This window comes from Anser cygnoides, chromosome 33 (genome assembly GCF_040182565.1).
Source record: "Anser cygnoides isolate HZ-2024a breed goose chromosome 33, Taihu_goose_T2T_genome, whole genome shotgun sequence".
Taxonomy (NCBI): Eukaryota; Metazoa; Chordata; class Aves; order Anseriformes; family Anatidae; genus Anser; species Anser cygnoides.
In genome coordinates this window covers 2,985,324-3,011,179 of record NC_089905.1, presented here as the reverse complement: position 1 = coordinate 3,011,179, position 25,856 = coordinate 2,985,324, and the positions used below count along the sequence as shown (strand labels likewise).

At 67.9% G+C, this 25,856-nt stretch overlaps 4 protein-coding genes across 7 annotated transcripts; 2 read left to right on the top strand and 2 right to left on the bottom strand.

Annotated features, from left to right (window-relative positions):
• Positions 1 to 978: 978 nt before the first annotated feature.
• CHRNB2 (cholinergic receptor nicotinic beta 2 subunit) lies at positions 979 to 5,490 on the bottom strand. The gene is made up of 6 exons (XM_066986349.1): positions 5,301 to 5,490; positions 4,119 to 4,264; positions 3,995 to 4,039; positions 3,073 to 3,182; positions 1,992 to 2,949; positions 979 to 1,324 (listed from the first exon to the last, which is right to left on the bottom strand). Exons 1-6 carry the CDS (start codon positions 5,341 to 5,343, stop codon positions 1,154 to 1,156), a joined length of 1,473 nt encoding a protein of 490 aa, XP_066842450.1. The 5' UTR covers positions 5,344 to 5,490; the 3' UTR covers positions 979 to 1,153.
• A 465-nt stretch (positions 5,491 to 5,955) lies between these two features.
• Positions 5,956 to 14,332, top strand: UBE2Q1 (ubiquitin conjugating enzyme E2 Q1). The gene is made up of 13 exons (XM_048049293.2): positions 5,956 to 6,337; positions 7,242 to 7,346; positions 7,614 to 7,718; positions 8,130 to 8,180; positions 10,279 to 10,419; positions 10,931 to 11,015; positions 11,516 to 11,576; positions 12,112 to 12,202; positions 12,304 to 12,362; positions 12,649 to 12,697; positions 12,960 to 13,055; positions 13,412 to 13,478; positions 13,907 to 14,332. The coding sequence occupies exons 1-13, from the start codon at positions 6,050 to 6,052 to the stop codon at positions 13,936 to 13,938; spliced, it is 1,230 nt and encodes a 409-aa protein (XP_047905250.2). The 5' UTR covers positions 5,956 to 6,049; the 3' UTR covers positions 13,939 to 14,332.
• On the bottom strand, positions 14,213 to 25,758 carry IL6R (interleukin 6 receptor). 4 transcript variants are annotated; one of them, XM_066986352.1, is made up of 10 exons: positions 25,587 to 25,758; positions 24,445 to 24,684; positions 24,213 to 24,336; positions 23,882 to 24,066; positions 23,651 to 23,811; positions 23,412 to 23,556; positions 23,290 to 23,330; positions 23,107 to 23,191; positions 22,895 to 23,003; positions 14,213 to 14,523 (listed from the first exon to the last, which is right to left on the bottom strand). In XM_066986352.1, exons 1-10 carry the CDS (start codon positions 25,666 to 25,668, stop codon positions 14,346 to 14,348), a joined length of 1,350 nt encoding a protein of 449 aa, XP_066842453.1. In that variant the 5' UTR covers positions 25,669 to 25,758; the 3' UTR covers positions 14,213 to 14,345. The 4 variants fall into 4 exon arrangements, with proteins under 4 accessions (XP_066842453.1, XP_066842455.1, XP_066842451.1 ...); XM_066986354.1 differs by having other exon boundaries at positions 14,506 to 14,523; positions 23,102 to 23,191; positions 25,587 to 25,757; XM_066986350.1 differs by lacking the exon at positions 14,213 to 14,523 and adding an exon at positions 22,112 to 22,814 and having other exon boundaries at positions 25,587 to 25,757.
• SHE (Src homology 2 domain containing E) lies at positions 17,038 to 21,171 on the top strand. The gene is given in 7 exon segments (XM_066986355.1): positions 17,038 to 17,471; positions 17,473 to 17,611; positions 18,379 to 18,505; positions 19,453 to 19,749; positions 19,835 to 19,985; positions 20,090 to 20,209; positions 20,670 to 21,171. Coding segments are annotated over 7 exon segments (1,332 nt in total). The 5' UTR covers positions 17,038 to 17,160; the 3' UTR covers positions 20,857 to 21,171.
• Positions 25,759 to 25,856: the final 98 nt, after the last annotated feature.

The window sequence follows — 25,856 nt, the reverse complement described above, 5'->3', positions numbered from 1 at the left end:
TCCCTCTGTCCTCCTGGCCTGTGCTCCCCCAGAACTGCACCCCAAAGGTGAGGCAAAGCATGACAAACCCCCAGCCCGCTGCGTTAAGTGGGGCTCTTGCCCCCTACGTACCACGGAGCACCCTGAGAGGAGGGGGTTGAAGAGCACTGACTCCAGCAGCCGGGGGTTTCTCTGGCTGGGTGAAACGTCTGGGTTTTAAATCCTTTCTGGGGCACGGCTTCCCCCAGAGCTACGCGCTGCTGGTCACTGTCTGCTCCTTGCTCCCTGGCTGCACAGAGGATAAGTGGTATTTATAGAAAACACTCAATTTAAAATGTTCCCCCATGAGGCCAATTCCTGCCTGCAAGTGCCAGCCCGGGAAGCGCTGCTGCAGCAGGACCAGCTGGGGCGGCTGTCCCCGTGCTGCGACCCTCGGCCTCGAACTCTGCACGATTTAAAATAAAATGAAAATAAAGCACGACTGCAGCTTGTCTCAGGGCTGCTCTTGGTTTCAGTGGGCTGAGCCTGGGTTTTTGCAGGGGATGGCGGCACCACTGCCGCGCTCGCTGCCCTCTCCATGCCTCCAGGTCGGACCTAAAAATAGCGTCCTGCTGCCAGTGCACTCACCGCGGGGAGCTGGAGCAGCCTCAGCCTCCTCCCGGTGCTGCTGCATCAGCGCAGCCCCAGGGAGCCCCGAGGGATGCAGGGCTCAGGCCCCTCACCCTGGTTTGGGCATCGCCAGGGGAGATGCTGGGAGCACCCAGTGCGAAAATGGGGACGTAGGAAGGAGTCAGACGCTTCCCCAGGAGCTGTTTTCACACCACTACGCTCCAACCCTTGGCAATTTTGGTTTTCTTCTTCCAGCGCGTCATCCCCCCCAGCCTCTTACCTGGCTGGGGGGGAGGGAGCCCTGCCCGCATCCCGTTCCCTCACCTGCCCTGTGCCAGCACCTCTGGGGAGCGGTGCGGGATGAAATGAAAGTCAGACGAAGCAGTCCCCTCCTGTGTGAGTTATTTATTGGTTTGCCATGGCTGCCTGGAGCCCAGCACCCAGCCCCAGGACCTGCCCACCTGGCTCCGCTGTGGGGCACGGGCAGGAAGCCCACGGTCCCCCGCTGTCCCCCGCTGTCCCCTGGCACTTGGAGGTTGGCGGGGAGGGCGGGCGGCCCCCGGCACTATTTGGAGGTGGGGGTGCCCTGGCCGAGCTGCAGCAGGGAGTTGGTGGCGTAGTTCTGGAAGAGGGGCTGGAGGAACATGCCGACGGTGCCGAAGACGCAGACGAAGACAAAGATCCACAAGAAGAGGCGGTCGATGACCATGGCCACGTACTTCCAGTCCTCGCTCACCTGCACGGGGCCGGGAGAAACTCGGTCAGCCCCGAGGTCGAGCTGCCTCGCACCAGCTTTGCTCTCGCTGCCCATGTCCCCGCGGGCTCAGCTCCTCGCTGCTCTGCAGAGCCCCGAATCTGCACCCTCAGCACTGCGGCTCCTGGGGCCGCCTGCCAGCCCGCGGCACAGCCCCGGGGCCCTGCCAAGGCAGCCCCTCTGCTGAGCCCCGAAAACTCAGCTCGCCGCTGAGCTGAGCTGGGGGTTGAGCAGCCCCGGCCGGGACCGCCTGCGCTGAAATCTGCAGCCTCACGGTGCTGCTGCGGCGGCTGCATGGGGTCAGCCCTCCCGGGATCCAGGGCTGGAGCAGCCGCATCCTGCTGGGCCTGGGGAAGGGGCTGCAGCAGCGGGGTCGGGGCCAGGAACGGGGTCACAAGGAGCCCCAGGGATGTGGCCAGGCAGGGACGTTCCTGGTGGTGGTGTGCACGAGTGCACGTCCCTTCCCCCGGTGCAGCCAGGCACCAGCACGCACACGCTGCACCACACGCACCCCCACGGTCATGCGTGCACCCCACAGCCTCATGTGCACCCCATATCCCTGCCTGTATCCCACAGCCCCACGTGCACCTCCCAGCCCTCCGTACACCCCGTAGCTCTACACGCACCCCACAGCCCTGCCCCAACTCACGCTCTGGTCATCGTCCTCGCTGCGCATGTGGTCGGCGATGAAGCGCACGCCCTCCACCGCCTCCTCCAACCCGCAGCCGCAGGGGGCCGGGGGGGCCGGCGCCTGCCCCTGCCGCTCCCGGTAGCCGTTGAGCCCCTCGGCCTTGGCGGCCCCGGGGTTGGCGTAGCAGGCACAGGCGCGGGCGCCGGCCCGGAGGAAGAGCGTGGCGGCGGCGCGCTCCTGGGTGTGCCGGCGCTGGCGCAGGCGCTGCCGCGCGCAGTTCTGCCGCGGCTGCTTCATGAAGAGCAGCGCCGGGAGCTTGTGAAGGAAGAGGGTGCGCACCCAGGGCGGCATGGTGTGCGTGGTGGGCGAGCGGTGGTGCACGTTGAGCACGCAGACGCTGGTGACGATGGAGAAGGTCACCAGCACCATGGTGAACATGAGGTACTTGCCCACCAGCGGCACATCCAGCGAGGTGGGCGGCACGATCTTGGAGATGAGCAGCAGGAAGACGGTGAGGGCGAGCAGGACGGAGATGCAGAGCGTCATCTTCTCGCCGCAGTCGGACGGGAGGTAGAAGACGAGGATGGCCAGGGAGGTGATGAGGATGCAGGGGATGATGAGGTTGATGGTGTAGAAGAGCGGCTTGCGCCGGATGATGAAGTCGTAGGTGATGTCCACGTAGGTGGAGTCATCAGGGTTCTCGTTGCGCCGCCCCGGCAGCGCCACGATGTCCCACTCGCCGCTGGGCGTGAAGTCGTCGAGGCTGGCCACCTCGCTCTTCAGCACCAGGTCTATCTCCGTGCGGTCGTAGGTCCAGGAGCGGAACTTCATGGTGCAGTTCTGCTGGTCGAAGGGGAAGTGCTTCACCTCGATCTTGCAGGCGCTTTTGTAGATGGCTGGCGGCAGCCAGAAGATGCTGCCGTCGTAGGAGATCACCGCGTTGGAGTAGAAGGACACCTCGTACATCCCGTCGGCGCTAGGGCAAAGGGATGCGCTGTCAGCCCTGGCCCTGCCCCAGTGGTGCAGCGGCACCACCCCGTGCCCTGGGCAGGGTTGGGGTGTGCACGGCCCCCTCCCCCCCCCAAAAAAAAACACCTACTTGTTGTAGAGCACCACGTCAGGCAGCCAGATGTGCTTGGAGGGCAGGCGGACCTTCTTCATGTTGTCGAAGTCCTCCGGCTTCCAGGTGAGGCGGTAGTCCTCCCATTCCTGCCGGCACCCGCGCTCAGCCCGGCCCCACCGCAGGCAGGGGGCATGGGGGGGTCCCAGGAGACGGGGGGCGGTCCCAGGGCACAGGGGGGTCCAAGGGAAGGGGACATGGAGGTCTGGAATCCGGGGGGGCTGGGGGTCCCAGGGCAGGGAGCACAGGGGTTTCTAATCGGGGGGGTCCCAGGGAAGGGCGCAGGGTCCCCAGGCAGGGGGGTTGTGGGTCCCATGGCAGGGAAATGGGGAGGGTCCTAGGGCAGGGGGCACGGGGGTCCTAAATCAGGGTGCACGGAGGTCCGGGGGGAAGGCTGCAAGGGGGGGGGTCCCGGGCAGGGTGCAGGGATCCAGTGCAGGGGCCCCTGGTTCACAGGGTCCTGGTTCAGGGGTCCCAGGGCAGGGGGTCCTGGGGCAGGGGGTCCTGGGGCAGGGGGTCCTGGGGCAGGGGGTCTTGGTTCAGGGGTCCCGGGGCAGGGGTCCCGAGGCAGGGGGTGGTCCTGGGGCAGGGGGTCCTGGGGCAGAGGGGGCAGGGGGTCCCGGTGCAGGGGGTTCCCGGGGCACCCGGGGCAAGGTCCCGGGGCAGGGGGTCCCAGGGCAGGGGGTCCCAGGGCAGGGGGTCCCGGGGCAAGAGTCCCGGGGCAGGGGGTCCCGGGGCAGGGGGTCCCAGGGCAGGGGGTCCCGGGGCAGGGGGTCCTGGTTCAGGGGGTCCTGGGGCAGGGGGTCTTGGGGCAGGAGGTCCTGGTGCAGGGGATCCCGGTGCAGGGGGTCCCGGGGCAGGGGTCCCGGGGCAGGGGGTCCCGGGGCAGGGGGTCCCTCACCTGGGTCAGCCAGACGTTGGTGGTCATGATCTGCTCCCGCTCGTGCTGCGGAGAGAGGGGCCCGGTTACGGGGTCGCCCGGTGCCGTGCGGGGGCCGGGGCCGGGGCCGAGCCCCCCCACTCACCACGCTGATGAGCTGCGCCAGCGACACCATGAGCTGCACGGTGACCAGCTGCGAGCCGTTGGTGGCCGGGCGGATCAGCTTGTTGTAGCGCGCCGGGTCCAGCAGGTACTCGACCAGCCGCTCCTCCGTGTCCGTGCCCAGGCTGCCTGCGGGGCGAGGCGGGCGGCGGGGCGCGGGGTGGGGGCGCGGGGGTGGGGGCGTATGGGGTGGGGGCGTATGGGGTGGGGGTGTGATGGGGTGGGGTGTGATGGGGTGGGGGTGTGATGGGGTGGGGGTGTGATGGGGTGGGGTGTGATGGGGTGGGGGTGTGATGGGGGTGAGGGTGTATGGGGTGCGTGCAAGGGGGTGATTGTAATAGGGTGGGGGTGTGATGGGGTGGGGGTGTATGGGGTGGGGGTGATGGGGTGGGGGTGTGATGGGGGTGAGGGTGTATGGGGTGTGTGCATGGGGGTGATTGTAATAGGGTGGGGGTGTATGGGGTGGGGGTGTAACGGGGTTGGGGTGTATGGGGTGAGTGCAATGGGGTGGGGGTGTATAGGGTGGGGGTGTAATGGGGGTGTATGGGGTGAGGAGTGTAACGGGGTGGGGGTGTAATGGGGTGGGGGCATATGGGGTGAGTGCAGTCAGGTGGGGGTGTACAGGGTGGGGGTGTAATGGGGGTGTATGGGGGGGGGGTAATGGGGTGGGGGTGTATGGGGTGAGTGTAATGGGGTGGGGTTGTGTGGGGTGGGGGTGTAATGGGGTGAGGATGTAAATGGGGGTGAGGGTGTAAATGGGGTGAATGTAATGGGGTGGGGGTGTAAGGGGGTGGGGGTGTAAACGGGGTGAGTGTGCAATGGGGGCGAGCGTGCAGTGGGGCGAGCGTGTAAACGGGGTGAGCGCAGCGGGATGCGGGGTAACGGGGTGGGCGTGCAAGGGCTGCAGGCGCAGGGCTGGGGCCGTGCCGCTGCCCCCAGGGCCAGGAGCACCGGGGGGTCCCCCCCGCCCCGCCCCGCCCCCGGAGCCGCGGGGCAGCCCCCTCCCGCCGGCATGGCGGGGCCGGCCGGGGGTCGGCGTCGGCCCGGAGCCCCCCCCCCCCCCGGCGCCGCGGCGCTGCGCGGAGCCGTGGCGCGTCCCGGGGCCCGGTGCAGCCCCCTCCCCGCCTCCCCCGGTGCCGGTGCCGGTGCCCCCGGCCGCACTTACGTCGGAGGGCGGCGAGGAGGCAGAGGACGCGGAGCAGCGCCATGGGGGCGGCCCGGTGCCGGTGCCGGTGCCCCGGTGCCCAGGCGCTGTCCCCGGTGCTGCCCGCGCTCTCCGCGGTGCTGGAGCCGGCGGCGGCGGCGGCCCGGGCGGGGCGGCCCCGGGCGGGAGGCGGTGCCGGGAGCTGTGCCGGGGCCGCCCCGCGCCGCTCCGCCGCCGCCGGGGACACCGGGGAGGGCGGAGACAGCGGCGGGGGGGGCTGGGGGCACCGGGCCGGCGGGGCCGGGCGGGGCCAGGCGGGAGCCCCCCCAACCAGCACCGCCCCCCAACCGGGACCCCCCCCCCCCCCCAAGATCCCCCCTCCGAACCGGGACCCCCCCCCCCAACCGGGACCCCAGGCCCCGCCCCCTCCTCAAGCCCCGCCCCCCCCCCCGGGGACCACGTGACCCTCCCGCGCCCCTCCTCCCGCCGGGCGGGGCCTCGCCCCCCCCCCGCTCCGCCCCGCCCCGCCCCGCCCCCTCCCGGTGCGCGCCTCCTCCTCGCGCGTCACTTCCGGCGCGGTGCCGCCCGCCCCGCCTGGCGCTCCTCGCGCTTCCGGCGCTCCGCCCCGCCCCTTCCCGTGGCGGCGGGAGGGGTCACTTCCGGCGAGCGGGGCCGTCCCGCCGCCATCTTGGGCCGGCTCCGGGGGCTGCGGCGGCGGCGGCGGCGGGGCCCGGGGCCGGTGGCGGCGGAGCGGGTCCCTCCATGGGAAGATGCAGCGGGCGGGGGCGGAGGAGGCGGCGGGGTCGCAGGCGGCGGCGGGGGGGCCCGGGCGGAGCGGAGCCGGGGCGGCGGCGGCGGCCCCCGCCGGGCGGCTCCTGAAGCGGGAGCTGCGGCTGCTCGAGTCCATCTTCCACCGGGGCCACGAGCGGTTCCGCATCGGCAGCGCCTGCCCCGACGAGATCAGCTGCGAGTTCGTCCCCGGGCCGGGGGCCCGCGCCGGGGGCTCCGCTTCCCGGGGGCCTCCCCCGGGGCCCGTCCGCATCCACTGCAACATCACGGTGAGCCCCGGGGGGGGGGCCGCGGGGGCAGCGGGGAGGGCCCCGGGAGGCCCCCGGGAGGCCGCGGTGTCGTTGCGATCGTTGGCGGCCGCTCCCGGCCCGCTGGAACCGCCGCCGATGCGCAGGGCCCGGCCCGGTGCCGGGCCCCCCCCCCCCCCCCCCCCGCAGTGCCGTCCCGGTGTCGCTGCCGGTGGGGCACGGAGCGAGCCGGGGCGGCCGTTACCCGGTGCACCGGGGGTCCTGCGGCCAGCGGGGTGAGTTCCCCGGAGCAGCTCCGTCTCCTGCCCCCGGGGAGCTGGGACACGGGCACCGGGACCCCCCCCGGGGCCTGAGCCCCGCGGTGCTGCTGCCCCGGGGCTCGGGGGACGGATTTGGGGCGCGGTTTGGGGGCACGGTTTTGGGTTCGGGGCGCTGCCGGGCCTGGGGGCAGGTGCCTGCTGCCGCAGCCCGTTATTTACGCCAGCCGGTGCCCCCCCGCTCTGCCCCGGCTGGGTCCCCGGGAGCCTTTTTCCGTCGTTCCCAGGCGGTTTGGGCCAAACGGAGGCGCAGAGCGCGGCGGCGGCGCTGCCCCGAGCAGCCCTCGGCAGGCCCCGGGCTCGGCGCAGCGACCTGCGTGGCCGTCGGGCACCGCACGTGCCAGCCTCCCGCAGCGTTCGGCCCGCAGCTTGCGGTGCGAGCAGCCCCTGCCATAGCCTGAAGCACCCTCGGTGGCCCGCGTTAATCGTTCTCAGCCCCCGAACGCTCCGGGAGCCGCCGGGACGGCCGAAATTCCCCCCGAAATTCCCCCCTCGTTCCATCGAGCCGCCCCGGGCTCGCAGGGAGGAGCGGCGCCGAGCCCCGGCTGGCCACGGTGGTGGGACTGGGGCGGTTTGCGGTGGCTCCAACGCTTTCTCCTTCCTCCTAGGAGTCTTATCCAGCTGTCCCCCCGATCTGGTCCGTGGAGTCGGACGATCCGAACCTGGCAGCTATCCTGGAGAGGCTGGTGGAAGTCAGGAAGGGGAACACGCTGGTGAGGGGGGGAGCTGCGTGGGGAGGGGGTGCCGAGGAGCCGGCTGCTTCCCAAGCGCCTACACTGAGCCCCCCGGGTTCTTAGGGGCTTAGGAAACCGGGGCCGAGCGGCTCTGACTTCCCTCGGGTGATTTTACTCTCCTGGAGCGGGGCGGTGTAGGAGGGAGCTCTCGGGGGGCCGTCACTCGCTCGGGAGGGGAAGCGGTCGCAGCGCTGAGGGTGGCTGAGGTCTCGGGGTCGCCGTGACACTCGTCTGCTCTCCGGGCAGCTTTTGCAGCACCTGAAGCGAATAATCTCAGACCTGTGCAAACTGTACAACCTCCCCCAGCATCCAGATGTCGAAATGTTGGACCAGCCTCTGCCGGCAGACCAGGTGAGGAACGTGGGACGAGGTTTTCTAAGATGGTAGAACGAGCTCCCTCGCTTTAAAGGCTGCGGCTTCCTAACGCTGCAGGAGGGGCGCGGCGGGTGCGGGGTTTTTCTCCCCTCCCTGGGGTTGAATCCCCTCCTTGGTAGTGCAGCTGCCTGGCCGGCTCGGGGTCTGGGTTTTGTCCCCCCGGACTGACACCTCAGATGTTACTCATCTGATTTATTCTCGCTGCTTCCCTCCCTTCGGTCCTGTACAGCCGCTCTGCGGCGGATGCCTGTAAAGGTCCTCGGCTTCGCTCTGCTTTTAACCTGGTTCTGCTTGTTGGTAAATCCCTGCCTCGGAAGTGTCGCGGAAGGCAGGGGAGCATCGCCAGGGGAAGCTAACGGTGCAGTCTCTGTCCTTTTGTCCTCGCAGAGCACGCAGGAAGAGGTGTCCTCTGAAGAGGAAGACGAAGAGATGCCAGAGGTAAGCGTCTCCTCGCTGCGCGAGGGCGCGCGCCCGAGAGCTGAGCACAGCAACTTGCTGTGAGCTGCCTTGATGGAAGGTGCTGAGGCACAGAGATCCAGTGTGGGAGGAACGGGCGGAGTGCGGACAGGATAGAGCCCGCTGAAGCCAGCTGGGCTCAGAAGCTGGATTTTTCCCAGCGTTTTGCTGCTGGGGACCTGGGTCCTTAGCCCCGGGTGGGAGCAGTGCGTTGACAAAACGCAGGGACGCTGCCGCAGCCTCTGAAGGCAGGTAGAGCAAGTGAGGATGGAGCCCCTTGGGCAATTTGTGTTTGTGCTGCTGTGCTCTAGAGTCCGAGGTTTCCTCAGCAGCAGTTTGATGTCAGAGGTGTGCGGGGCTGAGCTCCCGCTGCTGACGGGGGAATCGCGCCGCAGCGAGTCCCGCAGAGAGGATTAGGTGGGACAGCTCGGGGTGCGAGCCGCGTAGTCACCGGGAGAGGCAGAGGAGGCCGTTCTTCACTGCAGGCTGAGAATATCACGCTGCAAAACCCACAGGCTTCGCTTGTTTGGTTTGTGGTTTAGAGATCTCTACAAGTGGGTGGAATAATCTTGAATCTCCATGGTGACACTTCGCGGTGCACTTCTCCTTGGGCGCGCGAGGCCTGTGCACCTCGTCAGCAGCACCGCGGAACCTGGGGGCAGGTCACTTGGCAGCCGCCCGCGGAGCAGCTGGCGGGGTTTTAGCGAAGGTAACGGCCTGTTAAATCAAGGCCAGCCTTTGCGAGGCTCCCCGGGGAAAACGTGGCGGCTCCAAGCGTTACCACGAATAACCTCGCTTGTCTGCAGGCTTGCCGCTTCCCGGCAAAGTGGCGGCGGGTAAGTTGTCACGTTCCTGTGAGCTGGAAAAGAAATCCTCGGGATCTGAGGATTAGCAGCGAGCGTTCCCACTTGTGCTCCCTGCTAACGTCTTGCGTCGCGCGGCAGACAGCGCTCTCGTTCGGAGCGAAGGTTTCTCTCTGAGCAGCGGGATTTGCTGGCCCACGCTGGAAGAGCAGAGCAGCGGAGCCGTGCCCTGGTGCAGGGATGCGTTACACAGGTTAATCCACTCGAGGGATTTTCTAGGAGGATCTATTTCCCTGTGTGACGATCTAAAAATGTCAAAGCCCTTCCCGAAACGCTGCTCCCCCAGAATAGCAGCAGCCAGCCCAGAGAGGCCGAAGTAAACACTTGCTCAGAGGATTTAAGACCAGCGTCGGAGCTCTGCGTGTCCGCAGCCGCTTGCAGGCAGCCGAACCCCGCGTGCTGACGCGGTGACGGTGGCTGCGTGCAGCACGAGCACTGTCTGCAGCAGCCGCTGGTTGCTGCGGCTCTTTTTTTGCTGATTATTGCCATCGGTGGCCCTGTGCACGTCAGCCTGGTGAGCGCAGGGGAAGGGGACGAGGGGCTGATCCTCCGCCCTTGCTGGGGGAGCATCAGGAGCTCGCTGCGAGGGGGGAGAGCTGAGCTGACTGGAAAAGGGCCTCTGGGTACGCCCTGAAACGTGGCCTCTCTTGGAGGGGAAGAATGTCCTGTGAGTTGTGTGAGCGAGTCTCTACTTTCCGTGCTTCTGGTGACCCGTTTGTGTTGGGAGCTTGTTCACACAGCGGGGATATTCGTGCCGCGCCGTCTTCCGGCACGAAAGCAGAAAGCGGCACGGGGCTGCTCGAGCCCTGCCCCTGCCGAGATGCAGCACCCTGCAGTTCCACGGGACTTGCCGGGGAGCACGTGTAGGATTAGCGGCTAATTATGAACAGGCGTGAGACTTGGCAGAGAAGAATCCAGCCAACAAAGAGCTTGTAGGAGCCCAATTTAAATCTGGAAAGGGAAGTGCGCCTCTCCGCCTGTTGGCTTTGGCACAGGAGGGCTGCCGGGGCCCGGGGCCCGAAACTTCTTCATGGGGCGTGCCCAGGCCTCGCACTGAGCCCTCGTGTCTCCCACCCTGGTGTCTGCACTTGGGGTTTCCTGGGGAGGGAGATGGGCACCAGGAATCCTCCTGGGCTCAGGACACCTCGTCCATACGCCGCTCGGAGCGGGGAGGAGTGAAGGTGGGTCTCGTGCTAGCTCACCTCTCCCCTTCGCAGGACACAGAGGACTTGGACCACTATGAGATGAAAGAGGAAGAGCCAGCAGATGGGAAGAAAACAGAGGATGAAGGCATTGGGAAGGAAAACCTGGCCATTTTAGAGAAAATAAAAAAGAACCAGAGGCAAGATTACTTAAATGTACGTGTCACCTGGAGGGCGGGAGGGTTGGGGAAGCAGAGGGACCCAAGGGCCCCAAATCAAAGGGGCCAGCTCTGGCCAGAGGTGCAGCAGCAGCTCAGGGGTGGGTGAGGCTTACACAGAGAAGTGGGAGGAGTGCCCCCAGGCTTCAGGCGAGCCCGGTGCACCTGAGGCAGCGGTGCCACGCAGGGCAGCCGGGATTTGGGATTCCCAGGAGCTGGGTCTCGCCCTGGGTCCTGGAGAAGGTTGGTGGGTTGTGCTTTTGTACCCCTGGGCTGAGGTCTCCTGCGGCTGAGGGGGCAGGGAGGTATTCCTGCTGCAGCTGCACCACCTGGGGCGTGTTCATCCGGGGCAAGGGAAGTTGCTGCGGGGAGAAAGGGGAAAACTTGAGAGAGGTGGGGGCGCAGCGAGGTCTGGTTTAGAGGCTGGGAAGTTTAGTTTGGGCGTTCGCTTCGTCCAGCTGCGGCCGCGGTGGGAGCAGTGTAACAGTGCAGCCCCCGATTCCTTGCAGGGTGCAGTGTCTGGGTCTGTGCAGGCCACTGACCGGCTAATGAAGGAGCTCAGGGATATTTACCGATCACCAAGTTTCAAGGGCGGTAAGTGTGGCGAGGAGCGGGAGGGAGGGGGCTGCTGGTTGTGGGGACCTTTCTCTTCCTTCTGGGCAGCACCTGAGGGGCCTCGGAGCTGGATCCTTTTGCTCTGTGGTGTTGCTGCGGGGGGGATCTCGGGCCTTGGGTTGCTGTGGCTCAAAAGCGAGCAGAGCAGCCCCTTATGGTCTCCGTTCCCTGTCAGTGCTGGATGGAAGTGAGGAGCCTGCCGTGGGTGGGAGGGCTTCTGAGGCGGAAGCTGTTTTTTGATGCCTTCAGCTGTTCCACCCTGCTGCATGTAACGGGCTTTTGTGGGCCGTGTTGCCCATACCCCTTCCCCAGGGCTTGGGAGAAGGAGCAGCCACAGAAAAACTGCTGCCATCAGGCTGTCCTTTCCCAAGGGGAGCCCGTGCCAGGCTGAGGTGGTGCTGCAGGGGATTTGAAGTCCAGCTGGTGGCTCGGCCCCCTGTCCGTTCCTCCTGTGCTGACATCTCTCCTCTGCCTTGCAGGATACTATGCAGTTGAACTAGTGAATGACAGCCTGTACGATTGGAACGTCAAAATCCTGAAGTAGGTGACACAGCTTGGGGTGACGGATCTTGGTGGTGGGACCAAAACATCCCCATGAGCCGGGGGGAAGCGAGCAGGGCAGGGGAGCACCTGGCAGGGCGGGGGTTAGCCTCTTAGTCTCACGGGCAGCTTGCTTGCTGTCCGTGCACCAGAAAGGAGGAGACATCTCCAGAGACAGATGAGATAATCTGAGGGCTCTGCAAGTCTGTCTGCTGTTCCTAGAGTCCTGGAAGAGGTGCATCAGGCAAAACCCCGAGCTTTCACACCCTCCAGACACCAGTGCTGCCTTTTCCTTGGGCCGGGCAGTCTTTATATTTAAGCTGGCATGCAAAAAGGGTGTGTGATGGTCTTCTCTGGAAACCAGGAGCAGAATGCTGGCAGCGCATGCTGTCACTGCCCTCTGGGTGTGACCCTGAGGGCCCACGTGGCAGCCGGGTTGTGCAGGTACGGTAGCTCTGGGCTTCACTGGCAGGGAGCGTGGCAGACTTGATGAGCGTGACCTTGACTCTGAGCCTCTGGGGTTTTCCTTCGGCAGGGTTGACGAGGATAGCGCTTTGCACAACGATCTCCAGATCCTCAAAGAGAAAGAAGGAACAGATTTCATCCTCCTAAACTTCTCCTTTAAAGTAAGGCCTCCCAAAACCTGTCATCCTTGATGCACGCCTGCTTCAGTGACTCATCAGAGGAGATGTTTCTCAATGGCTTTGCTTCCCTTCTCTTGTTCCAGGACAACTTTCCTTTTGATCCACCATTCGTAAGGGTCGTGTCCCCTGTGCTGTCTGGGGGGTGAGTAACTCTTTGCCTGGCTCTCCTCTCTGGGGTCTCTAGCTCTGTTTTCTGGAGAGGTTTTCATTAAGAGTTTATCCACTGGGGAGTCCTGTCACCTTTGTGGTATGAGTAGTACCACGTAGTAACCCTCCTGGGAAGTACAGGCAGGGTTGGTGGATGGTTTTTTGTGTGTTTTTTTTTTTCCCTGAGAGATCCGCTCTGAGAAAATGGCTCATCTGCAGAGCACTGGGTGGGTGAGGCCGCGTCCATCTCTCGCGTAACTTTACCCAATTCTTTCCCCAAGGTATGTTCTGGGTGGCGGTGCCATCTGCATGGAGCTACTCACAAAACAGGTGGGTACCAGGCGTGACCCTGTGAAAGACCCAGGGCTCAAAGGCTGCCAGCATGGTCCTGGGTAGCTGCTGCTGCCTCGCACCCCTCGTATTCCAGCTGCTGGCAGCCAAATCCCGCTCCTCTTGCTGCCCGCGCCTCCTGCCAGCAGCTGAGAGCTGGCATGGCTCTGCGATGCCTGTGCAGGGCTCGGGAAAGCCCTTCCCCTGCCTCGGGGCCCTGCTCCTGTCCGTGCCGGCCTCACTGGTGCACTCTGTCCCGTAGGGCTGGAGCAGCGCCTACTCCATCGAGTCGGTGATTATGCAGATCAGCGCGACTCTGGTGAAAGGGAAAGCGCGAGTGCAATTTGGAGCCAATAAGGTAGGGGCCGGTCAGGCAGGGTCTTACCCTTCTTGGCACACCCCGACTGCTTTGTGCAGCTAAGGCAGAGCGGTGCTCGTAGGCGCTTGGGATCCCGAGAGCCCAGCGCAAGGGCTGGCTTCTGTGGGTGTGCTGTAGCCCAGGGAGTTTTTCTTGGGAAGGGAAGGGCAGGCATGTGGGAAATCCCCTCTGGCCTTGTGTAAGGGAACTGGGGAAGTGGTTGGTAGGGGAACAGATGCAGGTGAGAAGACAACCAGCTCTGTGGCAGCGCAGTTGGTGCGGGGAGGCCTGTGAGATGGCTCGCTTGTTATGCCGGCTTCTAGCCGGACTGATTGTCACCCTGGCTTCCCTTGCAGAATCAGTACAGCCTGACAAGAGCACAGCAGTCCTACAAGTCCCTGGTTCAGATCCATGAGAAGAATGGTAAGGCCTGAGGGACAGGGGGTGCCTTTCCCTTTGCTGGTCTGGATTGAGGCTTTTCTGCCCCAAGTCAGAGATCACCCAGAGCACAGTGATGCTCCCGGTCAGCAGCTGCTTGCTAAAGCAGGGAGCACGCTGCAGCACCCCTCTGCCCTTCCTGCTCTGGCCCCAGAGGTCGGTGCTGGTGGCCTTCGGTGTTGCTAGAGGCGGCGTGGCGCTGTTCGCATGGCGTTGTGAAGTAACGGGGAGGGAAAGCCCCCAGCAATTTGGGGTCCCTTTTGGACAGGCACAGTCCTTGTCCGCAGCCCCGTGGGAGTGGACTCGGCGTGTTTGTGCTGCTGGGTATTCCCAGGTGTAGAGCCAGCTATTTGTAGGTATGGCATTTGTTTCTGTACAGCTGCATCCCTCGTGCATCTCTGTTCTTGTTTCAGGCTGGTACACACCACCCAAGGAAGATGGCTAGCACGGATACCGCAGGACCGATCTGATCATCTTCTGAATGCTGTACTTGGATCTTACGATGCCTCTCTGGCTTTCTCCCAGGATATAATAGCTCTGCCTGTTGCAGGACAATAATGGCTGTTATAAACTCTAAAGAAAACTGTTTAAGCAGTTGGACTGACCTAAAACACTTGCTGGACCCTTGCTAGCAGGCATTCTTATTAAAACAAACTTTTGAGCCTCTTGTATCGCTGGAAACTTTCGACTCTACTCCAGTCTAGAGCGTCCTCCTTACCTATGCTATGGATTTAATTTATTTTCTTATTTCATGTACACTGCTTTTTTTTGTTACAGTGTATGATGGATGTGTATGGAAAATGTATCTTTGGAGAAAAATTACAGTTTGTTAATTTGAAGATACCGGTCTCACTATTTTTTTTCCCCACTCCCTGTTGCTGCTGGGTGGCTTGAACCCTGTGCTGGCAGCGGCGTAGAGCAAACCAGTTTGTGGTGTATGTGCCTCCAACGTCTTCCACGCTGGTCCAGTCCTGGGGTGGTGTTGGAGGTGGGTGTAAAGGAACAGCTGCAGCTCTTGGTGGTGTCCCTGCTGCAATGGGCCAGAACAAGCCAAGTATAAGGGCTGGTGCAACCTTTTTGGAAGAGAAGCCCCCCACCCCTTTCTTTTTTTTCCTGGGCAGCCAAGAAGAGGGGCTTCTGCCCCCTCTCTTACAGCAGGAACAAGCCTCTATATAAACTGCAACCTTGTATGCCTCTGTGAGGGGAGAGGGGAGTATTTATAGCACTGGCCCCTGTTCTGCTGTGGATGACGGGGTTTGTCTGCGCAGCTGGGGGCTGCCTGCTCCCACCCGGAACTTCTCAGTAGTGTGTTCTGCAAAACTGAGAGATGAGCAAAGGCTCGGCTGTGCCAACCCTGGGGCTGTTGCCCTTCTTGCCAGTCTCTCCCCACTACCCCTGTGCCGAGGGGAGAAGCCTGTGTTCGTGCAGCTGTGCTCTGGAGGCTCTGCATGCACGCAGCTGTGTGCGATCAGCCCTGGCCTCGTCCCTGTGCTGTGGGTGGAAGCCACCGAATTCAGGGAGCGTGGGCTGGGACCTGGGCTGCCTCCAGGCTTGCTCCTGCAGCATCCACCTGCGGCGAGCAGCCCGGCTCCGTAGGATTTCATTTTTCCTCCTCTGCTGGGTGCGGGGCTGAGCTGCAGCCATGACCGGGAGGCGTCGTGCAGTCCTGCCCCATTGCTCGAGCCTCGCTCTTGCTGCTGGAAGGAATTGGGTGTTGCGGCTGCTCCGGCTCCTGGTGCTGAGTCCTCGGCTGTAGGGCACAGCTGACTCATCAGCGGCAAAGCCAGGCCATCGGTATTAATTCATTGCGTTTGAATCAAAGTTATTGGGAAATCAAAGGGCCTCACAAGAAGTCCATTATCGCACCCAGCAGCTGCTCTGCTCATTACCCGTTGCCCTGCTTCGAGCCCTGGAATAAAAAGATGCTCGATGAGCGGGATTACTGAGGGCTGCTCGCTGCAGGAGCGGCTCCAGCCTCTGCCAGGGACCGTTTTAAGTGCGTGGCTGGAGGGCAGGAGGGAGAAGTGGGCGGCCAGGGACCTTGTGAAGCTTAACAAGGAGAAAAGCGAAGGGCTCTGCTCCCCTCTGCAGCTTCATTAGCACCAAGAACCGGCTGGGGAGAGGGCGAAGGGTCACCATGCTCACGTCAAGTGGAAGAGCAGTGGGAGCTGGGGTTAAACGCTGCTGTCCTTCCTCCTCAGACACCCAAAGGACACCAGGGCTTTGCAGCCGAGCCGCTTGATTTAAGTTCTGCCCCAGCCTGCCCGCAGAGTAGATCAGTAACACGCGGGTAGGGGCTGGCGCGAGATGTCTGCACCCACACAAAGTAAAACATTAACTAAACCTTGCAGGAGGGATGATCACCGCCCCCTGTCCAGCAGTGCTGGCGATGAGCTGAGCTTGGACGTAAGCCCTGGGGGAACGTAGCGGCTCCGCTCCTTGCTCCGGATGGGTGCGAGGCTGGGAATCTGTCACGGCCTCGGGAGATGCTCCTACAGCCTCCTACAGCCGGAGAGCCTCTGTCCTGGGGCTGGTGGAGGGGCTTCACCTGCAAAGCCCCTGCCCCGTCCCCGTCCTTTCCTCTTGTCTTGCTGCGAATGGCGCAGCGCCAGCCCCGGCACCGCACAGCCCTGCTCCCCGCCATGCAGGCAGCCAGATCTCCGGGCCCGATCGGGGTTTCCCGCAGAGCTCTCGGCGCACCTGGCAGAAATGGGGCTGAGCCCCACTGCCGAGGCCCAGAAACCGCAGCCATGGTGGCAGCAAGTGCGCTGGGGCTGAGCTGGTGGGTGCGTGGCGAGGGGGGGAGCTGCGTGCGGGGTCTGGGCATGGGGTCTGGGGTATCTGCATGGGGTCTGTGCACAGGAGCTGCGTGCGGGGCTGTGCATGGGGTCTGTGGTGCCCGCATGGGGTCTGTGCACAGGGTCAGCTCGTGGGGTCCTTGCATGGGGTCCGAGCAGGCTCAGCACCTTCCCCTCCCGTCGTTCAAGCAGCCCCAGGACCCCACCGGCCCCGGGGAGCCGCCGGGCAGACAGGACCAGGACCCCCCCCCCCCCCCCCTCCCCGACCCCGACCGGCCGCGTCCCGGTGCTGTCGGGGCAGGGTCCGGCCCCGCCGCACCCCCGGGGCCGCGCCGCCCCCTCCGGATCTGGGCGGGGAGCTCCGGCCCCGCCGCCCCCTCCGGCCGCTTCCAGCCCCGGCTCCTCTCGGCTCCGCTCCGTCCCGTCCCGTCCCGTCCCGGCCGGTCCCGTCCCGTCCCGCCGCCGCCGCATGGGGCCCCCCGGGCCGGCCTGACCGAGCGGCAGCCCCCGGGGAGCGGCCCCCGTCGAGGAACCGCGACGGCACCGAGCGCCTGCCGCGGGGCGAGCAGCCCGGGCTGCGGGAGCTGCCCCCGGAGCACGGCGACAGAGACCCCCCCCCGGGGCCGGCAGCCCGGGGCTGGAGCCCCGCAGAGACCCCCCCCCCCCCCCCCCGGCACCTTGCACCCCCTCCCGCGGGGGCTGCCCCCGTCCCCTGTGGGGCGAGGGACGCTTGGGGCCCCCGCGCCCCCCCCCCGCCCCGGGCTGGCCCCCGGTGCCTCGGGCTGGGGGAGCAGCGCTGCCCCGCGCCCCGCGGCTGAGCTGGCCCTGACCCCCTCCGCCGGCCCCGGGGGGGCCGCGCCCCCGGCCCCATGGCGGCCAAGTGGTTCAAGGAGTTCCCCGCCAACCTGAAGACGGTGTCGGAGAGGGCTCGGCCCGGCGGCGGCAGCCTGGGCAAGTTGTGCGGCCCCTCCCGCAAAAGCTTGGGGCCCGGCGAGCCGCCCGGGGGGGCCCCCCCGGGGAAGAGCCGCAAGAACTCGGCGGCGGAGCTGGGGGGCTGCCGGGCCGGCCCCGGGGCCGCCAAGGACGGGGGCAGCCGGCTGTCGAGGGACAACCTGCAGGGACTGCTCCAAGCCGCCACCGGGAAGATGCGCAAGAACTCGCGGGCGGAGGGGGCAGCGCCCGAGGGGCCCCCCCAAGACCTGCGGCACCTACATCAACCGCCTGATCAAGGTGGAGGCCCACGAGAAGAACGGGAAGAGCTACCCCAGCGCCAGCCCCGCGCCCGAGCAGGACAAGGGGAAGAGCGCCAAGACGGAGACGGTAAGGGGGACCCTTACCGGAGTGGGGGGGGGGGGGGGGGGTGGGGGGAATGGACCCCCTGGCATGGGGACGGTGGCCATGCCGAAGCCACCGCATCCTAGGAGCGGCACTGGCAGCTCAAACCGTCTCAGCATCATTAGCCCAGCTGACCCCGGTGTTTCATCGTGCCCAGCTCCAGCTGCTGCTGTCAAATTCCTTTCATCCCAATTTCCCTTAATCCGTGTTGCCCCCCCCCCCCCCCCCCCCCCCCCCCAAACCGGTCCCAGCCCTGCAGGAGCCCAGCCTGACCCTGCTTGCTTGGCACTTCCTCAGGTACTGGTTAAATAAATGCTTACGTAAAGCTGTGCTGGGACAAGCCGGGGGGGGGGGGGGGGGGGGGGCAGTGGGGCTCTGGAGCCCAGTGTGGCCTTGGGGACAGGACCGCCACCATGGAGCCCTGTGGTGGCCTTTGGGGTCTGAGCCCTGCTGCTTCCTGAGTGTCACCCGAAAATGTCCCTGAGTCCTGGACTGCAGGGGGATGGATGCTGCCCCCCCGCCCCCCGTCCCCCCCCCCAAAAGGTGCCACTCGTGGGCATGTTCCACGTCCCCAGTGAGCGCCCTGTACCTGGGGCTAGCACCCCACTCCTCGCCATCCCACCTAGGGATGTCCCTGCCCCCTGCCAAGAGACACCACGGCACACTATGACAGCGTCCCCATCGCCACTATGGGACCCCCCCCCCCCCCCCCCCCCCCCGAGTCCCCTCAGCCGGTGCCTGTCCCTCCCCAGGTCATCATCCTGGAGGACTACGCCGACCCCTACGACGCCAAGCGCACCAAGGGGCAGCGGGAGGCCGAGCGGCTGGGGGAGAACGACGGCTACATGGAGCCCTACGACGCGCAGCAGATGATCACAGGTGCGTGCCGCGCCGGGCCGGGCCGGGGGGCAGCGGTGCTGGCACCGCTCAGGACCGGGGGCCGTCAGGCGGGGACCCACCCGGCGCGGGAGGCTTTGGGAACAGGAAAGCCGCTCTTCTGTTTCCTGCTGCTGCACGGGGAGAGATAAGGCGCGGGTTCGGCGATGGCCTGCCCCGGCCGGGCGCTGACCCACGGCCGCCGGTGCAAAGTCCTGGTGCCACTGGGGAGGGTGCACGGGGCCCGTACGAAGCCCCGGGGCTGGGCGCTGCCATGCGGCCGTGCTGGGGGACCCGGCCCCACCGCGCCCCTTCCCCACCCCATGGGGACCCCGCTGCGCTCCCATCACCCGCCCCGGCTTCGGGTCCCCCCCGCCGCCCCTTGGCCGTGCCCCCCAGGCCGGCGACCCCCGCTCCACCCAGGAGGCCGCACAGCTGGACAGAATAACAGGAACTGAGTCGGCCGGAAGCTGGAAATAAAAGATTTGCTGCTGATGGTTTTTTTCCGTGCAGGGCAGCCTGGGCTGTTTGTCCAAGCGGTGTTGGTGGAGTCAGGGGCGAACGGGGTCGGGGAAGGGGGAGCCCTAGGGAAGGGGAGATGGGGCTGGGGGCGACCACTGGGGGGGGTGTCCCCAAGGTGTGTGTGTGTAGGGGGGTGAGCCCCTGTTCAACCGCCCCTGCGCTGGGGCGTAGCATCCTGCAGCCACGGCGCCGCTTCCTCCGGGATCCCGGCGGCCCCGCGGGCGGGCGTCTGTGCCGGCGGCGCCAGCGCTTCGGGGCCGCGACGGCGGCCGGGCGCCACGGGGATGGGCTCCTTCCTGCCCCGGCTCCTCCCACCCCCGGCACGTGGGGTCCCCACCGCGTATCCCTCCCCATGGGCAGCATTTATGGGGGTTGGGGGGGGGGGGGTTGCAGCCCCCTCCCCAACCCACCTCCCTTTCGCCCCACAGAAATCCGCCGCCGGGGCTCCAAGGACCCACTGGTCAAAGCCATCCTGCTGCTGGACGGCCCCAGCGAGCCCGGGGAGGTGGGGGGCAAGGTGGAGGCTGCCAAGCGGCCGGGGGGCAAGGAGGCAGCGGGGAAGGGGCCGCAGCTCTACGACACCCCCTACGAGCCCGGCGAGGGCACCCCAGAGCGCAAGGCGAGGGCCGGGGACGGGCGCCTGCCCGAGAACGACGAGCGCCCGGCGGCCGAGTACGAGCAGCCCTGGGAGTGGAAGAAGGAGCAGATCGTGAAGGCGCTGTCGGGTAAGGGCTGGGGCTGGGGGGGGGGCTGCGGGTGGGCGTGGGGGGCAGCAGGGGCTCACGCCTCTCCCCCTGTCCCACTCCCCAGTCCAGTTCGAGGGCTCGGAGCGGCCCAAGGAGGAGGCGCCGCGGCAGCACCTCCGCCAGAAGAGCTGGACCCCCAAGATGCTGAAGCCGGCGAGCGCGGAGCACGGCGAGGGCGAGCGGGTGGACCCCGCCTTGTCGCTGGAGAAGCAGCCGTAAGTCACGAGGCCGAGCCACGTGGGGAAGTGGTGGCGGTGGGTGGGTGGGGGGGGGGGGGGGCTGGGTCACCTCTCAGTGGCCCCCCGGTGTCCCCCCGCAGGTGGTACCACGGGGCCATCACCCGAGCCGAGGCTGAGACCCGGCTGCAGGCGTGCAAGGAGGCCGGGTACCTGGTGCGCACCAGCGAGACCGGCAGCGGCAAGTACTCCATCGCGCTCAAGTGAGTGGCCCTGCAGCCATGGGGGGGCGTCCTGGCACGGGGGGGGTCCCAGCACGGAGGGATGTGGCAGCACAGGGGTCACAGGTGTTACCACTTTATGCATGGACAACCCAGTGGGGTGGGCAGCGCCCGTGTCTGGGGGGTGGCACCCCCCTCGTCCTACCCCACCAAGGGGACACGGCTGTCCCCGAGCTGCCCGGGGTTGGGGAGGGGAAGGGGGGGGGGGGGAGGGGGGCGGCGCGTCCCCCTCCCCGCCTGCGGCGCATTGTCGGGAGCGCTGGCGGCATTTCCTTCCTGAGGAAGCGGAGCCCCTGGAGCCGAAACAATCGGAGCGGGAAGGGAACAAACAGGGGTGGATGCGGCCCCGGAGCGGCCGGGCTGAGACCCCGTGCTGGGTGGGTGGGTGGGCGGGCGCCGGGGGGCTGCCAGCCCCCTGCTGACCCCCCGCGGCCCCCCGCAGGACCAGCCAGGGCTGCGTGCACATCATCGTGGCGCAGACCAAGGACAACAAGTACACGCTCAGCCAGGCCAGCGGCGCCTTCGCCAGCATCCCCGAGGTCGTGCACTACTACTCCACCGAGAAGCTGCCCTTCAAGGGGGCCGAGCACATGGCCCTGCTGCACCCTGTGCACTGCAAGCTGCACTAGCGCCCGCTGGGACTTGGCTGCCACCCCGGCACGGGGCAGGGGGCTGCGTGCCATGGGGGGGGTCCTGTAGCGGTGTCCTGTTCCCCCCCCCCCCCGCCCACCAGCCCCTGGGGCTGCCCGGTGGTTGCTGCCCACCGCTGGACTCTGGCAGGGCTGCGCTGGCCTCCCCGCGGGATGGATGCGGCCACGGGGGGGCTCGGGGCCCTTGGGGGGAGGGGGGCGGTGCAGCCCCCCCTGCCAAACACACCCTGGGGTGGGGGACGGGTCGTTACGGGGCCGTGTAACGAAGTAGTGAAATAAACTCGTTGGCTGAGAGGAGGTGGGCAGGGATGGGGCTGGGGGGGGCTGGGGGAGAAGGGTCCCCAGGGTGCAGGGGTGGGGATGGGGGGGGGGGGGGGGGGGGGGGTGTAGTAGCGCAGAATGGGGCTGGGAGCAGACCCTGGGGGTGTAGGGAGAGAGCAGTGATGGGCCTCTGGGGGGGGGGGGGGGGGGGCTGCAGGGGGGCAAGGGCCCCCAGGGATGCCGAGCGGGGCTGGGGCATGGACAGATCCTGCCCTGAGCACCCTGCGTGGCCGCGTGGGACAGGCTCAGCACGAGGCTCTGCCTCGCACAGCGCCGGGTGCTGCCGAAACCAGGGCAGGTTTCCGGGCCGGGGCCGTTGGGGCTGACCCCAGGGCACAGCCCCGGATGGGGCCAACATCGGGGCGCGGGAGAACAAGGGCAGAACAGCCCCGGGGTGGGGGGGTGGGGGGGACGGCACGTGGCAGGGCACCCCAGGGTGAGCTGGGTGCCACGGAGCGCGGAAATGGGCGACAACCCCAAAGCCAGGGCAGCGAGCGTGGACCGGAGCCCCCCTGCTTTTGGGGTGGGGGTCCTGGGGCTCCCCTCCTCCCCAACCCCCCCACCCCCCTCTGCATCCTGCTGGGCTTTTTATAGAGCGGGGCCGGCCCGCGGGGAACGCGGCGTCCCCAGGGCACTCGGGCACCCGCTCCCCTCGCCCTGCGGTTTCCTGCCCGGGCACAGCTGCAGCTCCCCAGGGCCTTGCACAACGCGGCGCGGGGTGGGCTGCTGCCGGGGGCACGGCCCCGGGATGCAGGGCATTAGGGGGCACCAGCTGGCACAGGGTACGTGGCATAGGGCGCAGACGAAGGGGGTGCACAGCCCTGCCTCCCCCCAGCACCGCGGGTACCGTTCCAACAACAGGGGCTGCAGAGACCCCCCCCCCCCCCCCAAACAAGCAGCCTCGCGAGGTTGCTCTGTTCGAATCACCGGGCGTTTATTTGGGAGGCGCGTTGTGCCGCGTGGCCCCGACACGTGCTTTAAAAACAAAAAAATAAACTTTTGCACAGGGCCAGGGCGGCGGAGGGATGGGGCTGATCCAGCCAGGCCCTCCCATTCCCGCGGCACTGGGCGCGGGGGGGGGCTCAGCCCTTCCCCACGGGACCCCCGGCGCCACCACCCCAAACCCAGCCCCGCCGGCGAGCACGGCCCTGTTCTCACGCTCCGGCACTTCCAGCGCCTTAACCCCCGGCCACCCCAGCTTGGCCGTGGCCCCAGAGCTGCCCCCCCCGGGGACCCACCTTGGGGCCCCCCCTGGGGTCGGTTCCCCGTGGGGGTGGCACCGATCCCGCTCTGCAGGGGCTGCTCGAGCCCCAGAGCCTGGGGAGGGCACTGGGGGGCTGGGAGAGCTGCCAGCACTGGGCCCCCCCCCCCTTCTTCCCCCAGCTTCACCCATGGGTGTCTGCCAGCGTCCTCCCCCCGGCTACTTGCCCAAGAAGAAATAGTCCAAGTTGGTGACGTGAAGGGGCCCCGGCGCAGGGGGGGTGGCCGGCGGGAGCAGGGGGGTGGCGCTGAGCGGAGAGCTGGGGCTGGGGGGGCCCAGGGGCACCAGCGCATGCTGCCCCTCGCCCGCTGGCTTGGCCCCCCGCCGCACGCCCAGCCGCCACGTCTGCTTGTACCTGCGGGAGGGGAGAGCAGCCCTACGTCAGAGAGGGCCGGCGGAGCCCCCCCACGTGCCCCCCCGCCCTCCAGCACTCACCTCACCACGATGGCGATGAAGAGGGCGATGCCCAGGAGCAGGCTCCCCCCAGCCACCAGGAAGGGGTAGGGGTAGGCGACGGAGTGGGTGCTGGCTTCCAGGACAGCTCCTGCGGCACAGAGGGGACAGGGGCTCGTCTGCGGGACCGGGGGGGGGCCCCAGCCCCTCACAAAGCCCCCAGCCCCTCACAAAGCCCCCAGCCCTCGCCTCACCTCCAGCACCGTCAGCAGCATCGTCCCCGAAGAGCTCGGGCGGCAGCGTGGCCCCGTAGCCGTAGGCACCATCCTCCGTGGGGAGCTGCAAGAGCCAGCGGGGGGGACACGGTAGGACGGGGCAGCTCCGAGCAGCGCCGTGCAGGGGGACATGGGGGGGGGGGGCACCACGCCACGTCCTACCTGCGAGCTGTAGGGCCCCATCTCGGTGATGTCCCTGGGGTCTGCAAGGTGAGAGGTCTGTGAGACACGGGGACCACGGCACAGCCTGGGGGCACGCACATCCACGTCCCCCCCCCCCGTACCTGTCCAAGGGGTGCCCACCGCCTCGTGGCTCCACTCGCTCCAGGCGCCGTGGCCGAACTCCTCCTGCGCCCGCACCTGCACCACGTGCCGCGTGCCCCGCCAGGCGTCGTGGATGTCCAGCCACGTCCTCGTCACCTGGTCAACCTGGCGGGGACACGGGTGCTGTGAGCCGGGACGGGGGGGGACAGGACAGACCAAGCGGCCCCGGGGTCCCGCTCCGCTCGGGGTGGGGGCTCACCTCGGTGAAGGTCGGGGTGGGCTCGGGGCGGTAGCGGACCTGGAAGCGGAGCCAGTAGAAGCGGGGGTCCCAGGAGGAGGGGTAGGTCCAGGTGACACGCAGCCGCTGGGGGGCCTTCTCCAGCGCCTCCACCGTCACGTTGAGGGGGGGGTCCGGCTTCACTGCGGGCACAGGGGGCTCAAGGACCGGCGCCGCGCCATTTGCCCAGCGCAGGGGGGAGCCGGCACTCACGGATGCTGCTGAGGGTGATGATTTTGTCCTCGCCAGCCGAGCCGCCCGCGGCGTTGCGGACACACGTGGACACCACGAGGGGTTTGTTGTCGTCCACGCCGGGGGGCACCTTCACCCGGCAGACGAATTTCTGCGCCTTGGAGAAGAAGCGGCACCGCTGCTCCGTGGCGTTCTCCACCGTGAACCTGCGGGGACGCGGCTTGGCCGGGGACGTGGCACGGCCGGGGACGGGGTGGCCCCATCTGGCATCAGGAAAAGGGCTCACGGGCAAAGGGGGGTGCACGGGCAGGCGGGGGGCTGACCCCCCGTGGGTACCCCAGAGCGCGCTCACCTCCGCTTCACCCACAGCATCGCCCGCGTCCCCGGGGACGGCTTCGCCCGCAGCCGCCACTCGCACAGGACGTCTTTGTCGTGGCTGCGCCGGTAGCAGGAGACGTGGGGGGTCTCGGGGGGCTCTGCAAGGCAGGGAGGCGCTGGGGGGAGCGAGCAGGGGCACGGGGAGGACGGGGGGTGTCCAGAGCAGGCGATGCTCCAGGGAAGCCCCTGCCCCGGCACGGACCCACCTTCCACCAGCAGCCGCAGGGTGCGCAGCGTGCGGCCCCCGGCGTGGCAGCTGTAGAGCCCCGCGTCCTCGTACCGCAGCCGCTGCAGGAGCAGCGCGTGGCCCCCCGCCAGCCAACGGCCCCCCGCCGGCGCCCGCTTCTCCATCCTCCAGGCCACGGTGCCGTTCAGCGGCCCCTCGGCCCCGCACGTCAGCGTGACGTTGGCTCCCGGGCGTCCCAGCACCGTGTCCTGCGAGAGCCCTGGGAGCGACGCGGGGACGGGGACGGGGTCAGGCGAGGCCCCCCCGGGTGTCCCCCCCCCCCCCTGTCCACCTGCTGCCTCCACCCGGAGGCCCCTCAGTGTCAATATTTGCAGCCAGCGCCGAGCGGGCGCCAGCTCCTGCTGAGCTGGCAATTCCCCGGCTGAGCCGGGCACCGCCGGGGGGGACGCGGGCGGGGGTCCCAGGAGGTGGAAGCGTGGCCGGAGGAAAGCGGGGGCCTGGGGGGCCGGGGGTTGGGGGGGGGGGGGCCGCGGGCGGTGCCGGAGGGGTTAAGCAGCGAGGCCGCTGGGCTGCGCACGGGGCCGGGCGCTGGGCTGGGGCCAGGGAGGCCGCCAAGGGCAGCTCTACCCCTGCTCCGTCCCGGGCCGGCCGCAAAGGTCAGCGGGGACCGGGCGGCTCCGCCAGCTCCCGCTGCGGGGAGCGGGGCCGCTGCTCAGCACCCCCAGCGCCCGGGACCCCCAGCGCCCCTAGAGCCCAGGACCCCCAGGGACCCCAGCGCCCAGAGCCCCCAGAGCCCCCAGCGCCCGGGACCCCCGGCGCTCAGCACCCCCAGAGCTCCAAACCCCCGGCGCTCAGCACCCCCAGCGCCCAGGACCCCCAGAGCCCCCAGGACCCCCCCCAGAGCCCCGCCAGCCCCGGCCCCAGCCCCGACGCCCCCCCCGCCGGTGCTCTCACGGGGCCGGTAGCCCCGGGCACACGCCCGCCCGCAGCTCGCAGCCCCCGGGACCGCGGTGGGGAGCGCCCCGACGCCCCTCGGGCAGCGCCCGGAGAGAAGCGGGGCGGCCCCGCGAGCCGGTACCGGGGTGGGGGCGCTGCGGGAGGCCCCGGTCCCCCCCCCCCGTCCCGTCCCAGGTCCCGGTGCCGGTACCGGGAGGCACTCACCCGCGGGGCCGCAGGGCCGCCGGGGCGCGGCGGCGGCGGCGGCGGCGAGGAGCAGCGCGGCGGGGAGCAGCGGCCCCGCCATGCGCCCGGGGCGAGCGGCGGCCGGGCCCCGGGCCGGGAGCGCACCCGGGGAACCGCCGGCGGCGCTGCCGGGCCCCGCGGTTGTGAAACCGGCGCGGGGGCGGCCGCACGTGCACCGGGGCGGGGCGGGCCGGATCCGCCCCCCTCCCGTGCCTCCACCCCACCCCCCCCGGACCCTCTCCCACCCCC

Excerpts from the sequence above, each read along its gene's own strand:
- CHRNB2 (XM_066986349.1), bottom strand. The coding sequence starts at position 5,343 with ATGGCGCTGCTCCGCGTCCTCTGCCTCCTCGCCGCCCTCCGAC. Across the intron at positions 4,265-5,300 it reads CCTCCTCGCCGCCCTCCGAC|GCAGCCTGGGCACGGACACG; the intron begins GTAAGTGCGGCC and ends CTCGCCCCGCAG. Across the intron at positions 1,325-1,991 it reads GCGAGGACGATGACCAGAGC|GTGAGCGAGGACTGGAAGTA; the intron begins GTGAGTTGGGGC and ends GGCCCCGTGCAG.
- UBE2Q1 (XM_048049293.2), top strand. The coding sequence starts at position 6,050 with ATGCAGCGGGCGGGGGCGGAGGAGGCGGCGGGGTCGCAGGCGGCGGCG. Across the intron at positions 7,347-7,613 it reads TCAGGAAGGGGAACACGCTG|CTTTTGCAGCACCTGAAGCG; the intron begins GTGAGGGGGGGA and ends CTCTCCGGGCAG. Across the intron at positions 12,698-12,959 it reads TGGAGCTACTCACAAAACAG|GGCTGGAGCAGCGCCTACTC; the intron begins GTGGGTACCAGG and ends TCTGTCCCGTAG.
- IL6R (XM_066986350.1), bottom strand. The coding sequence starts at position 25,668 with ATGGCGGGGCCGCTGCTCCCCGCCGCGCTGCTCCTCGCCGCCGCCGCC. Across the intron at positions 23,812-23,881 it reads CATCACCCTCAGCAGCATCC|TGAAGCCGGACCCCCCCCTC; the intron begins GTGAGTGCCGGC and ends CTGTGCCCGCAG. Across the intron at positions 23,004-23,106 it reads TGCTGCTGACGGTGCTGGAG|GAGCTGTCCTGGAAGCCAGC; the intron begins GTGAGGCGAGGG and ends TCTGTGCCGCAG.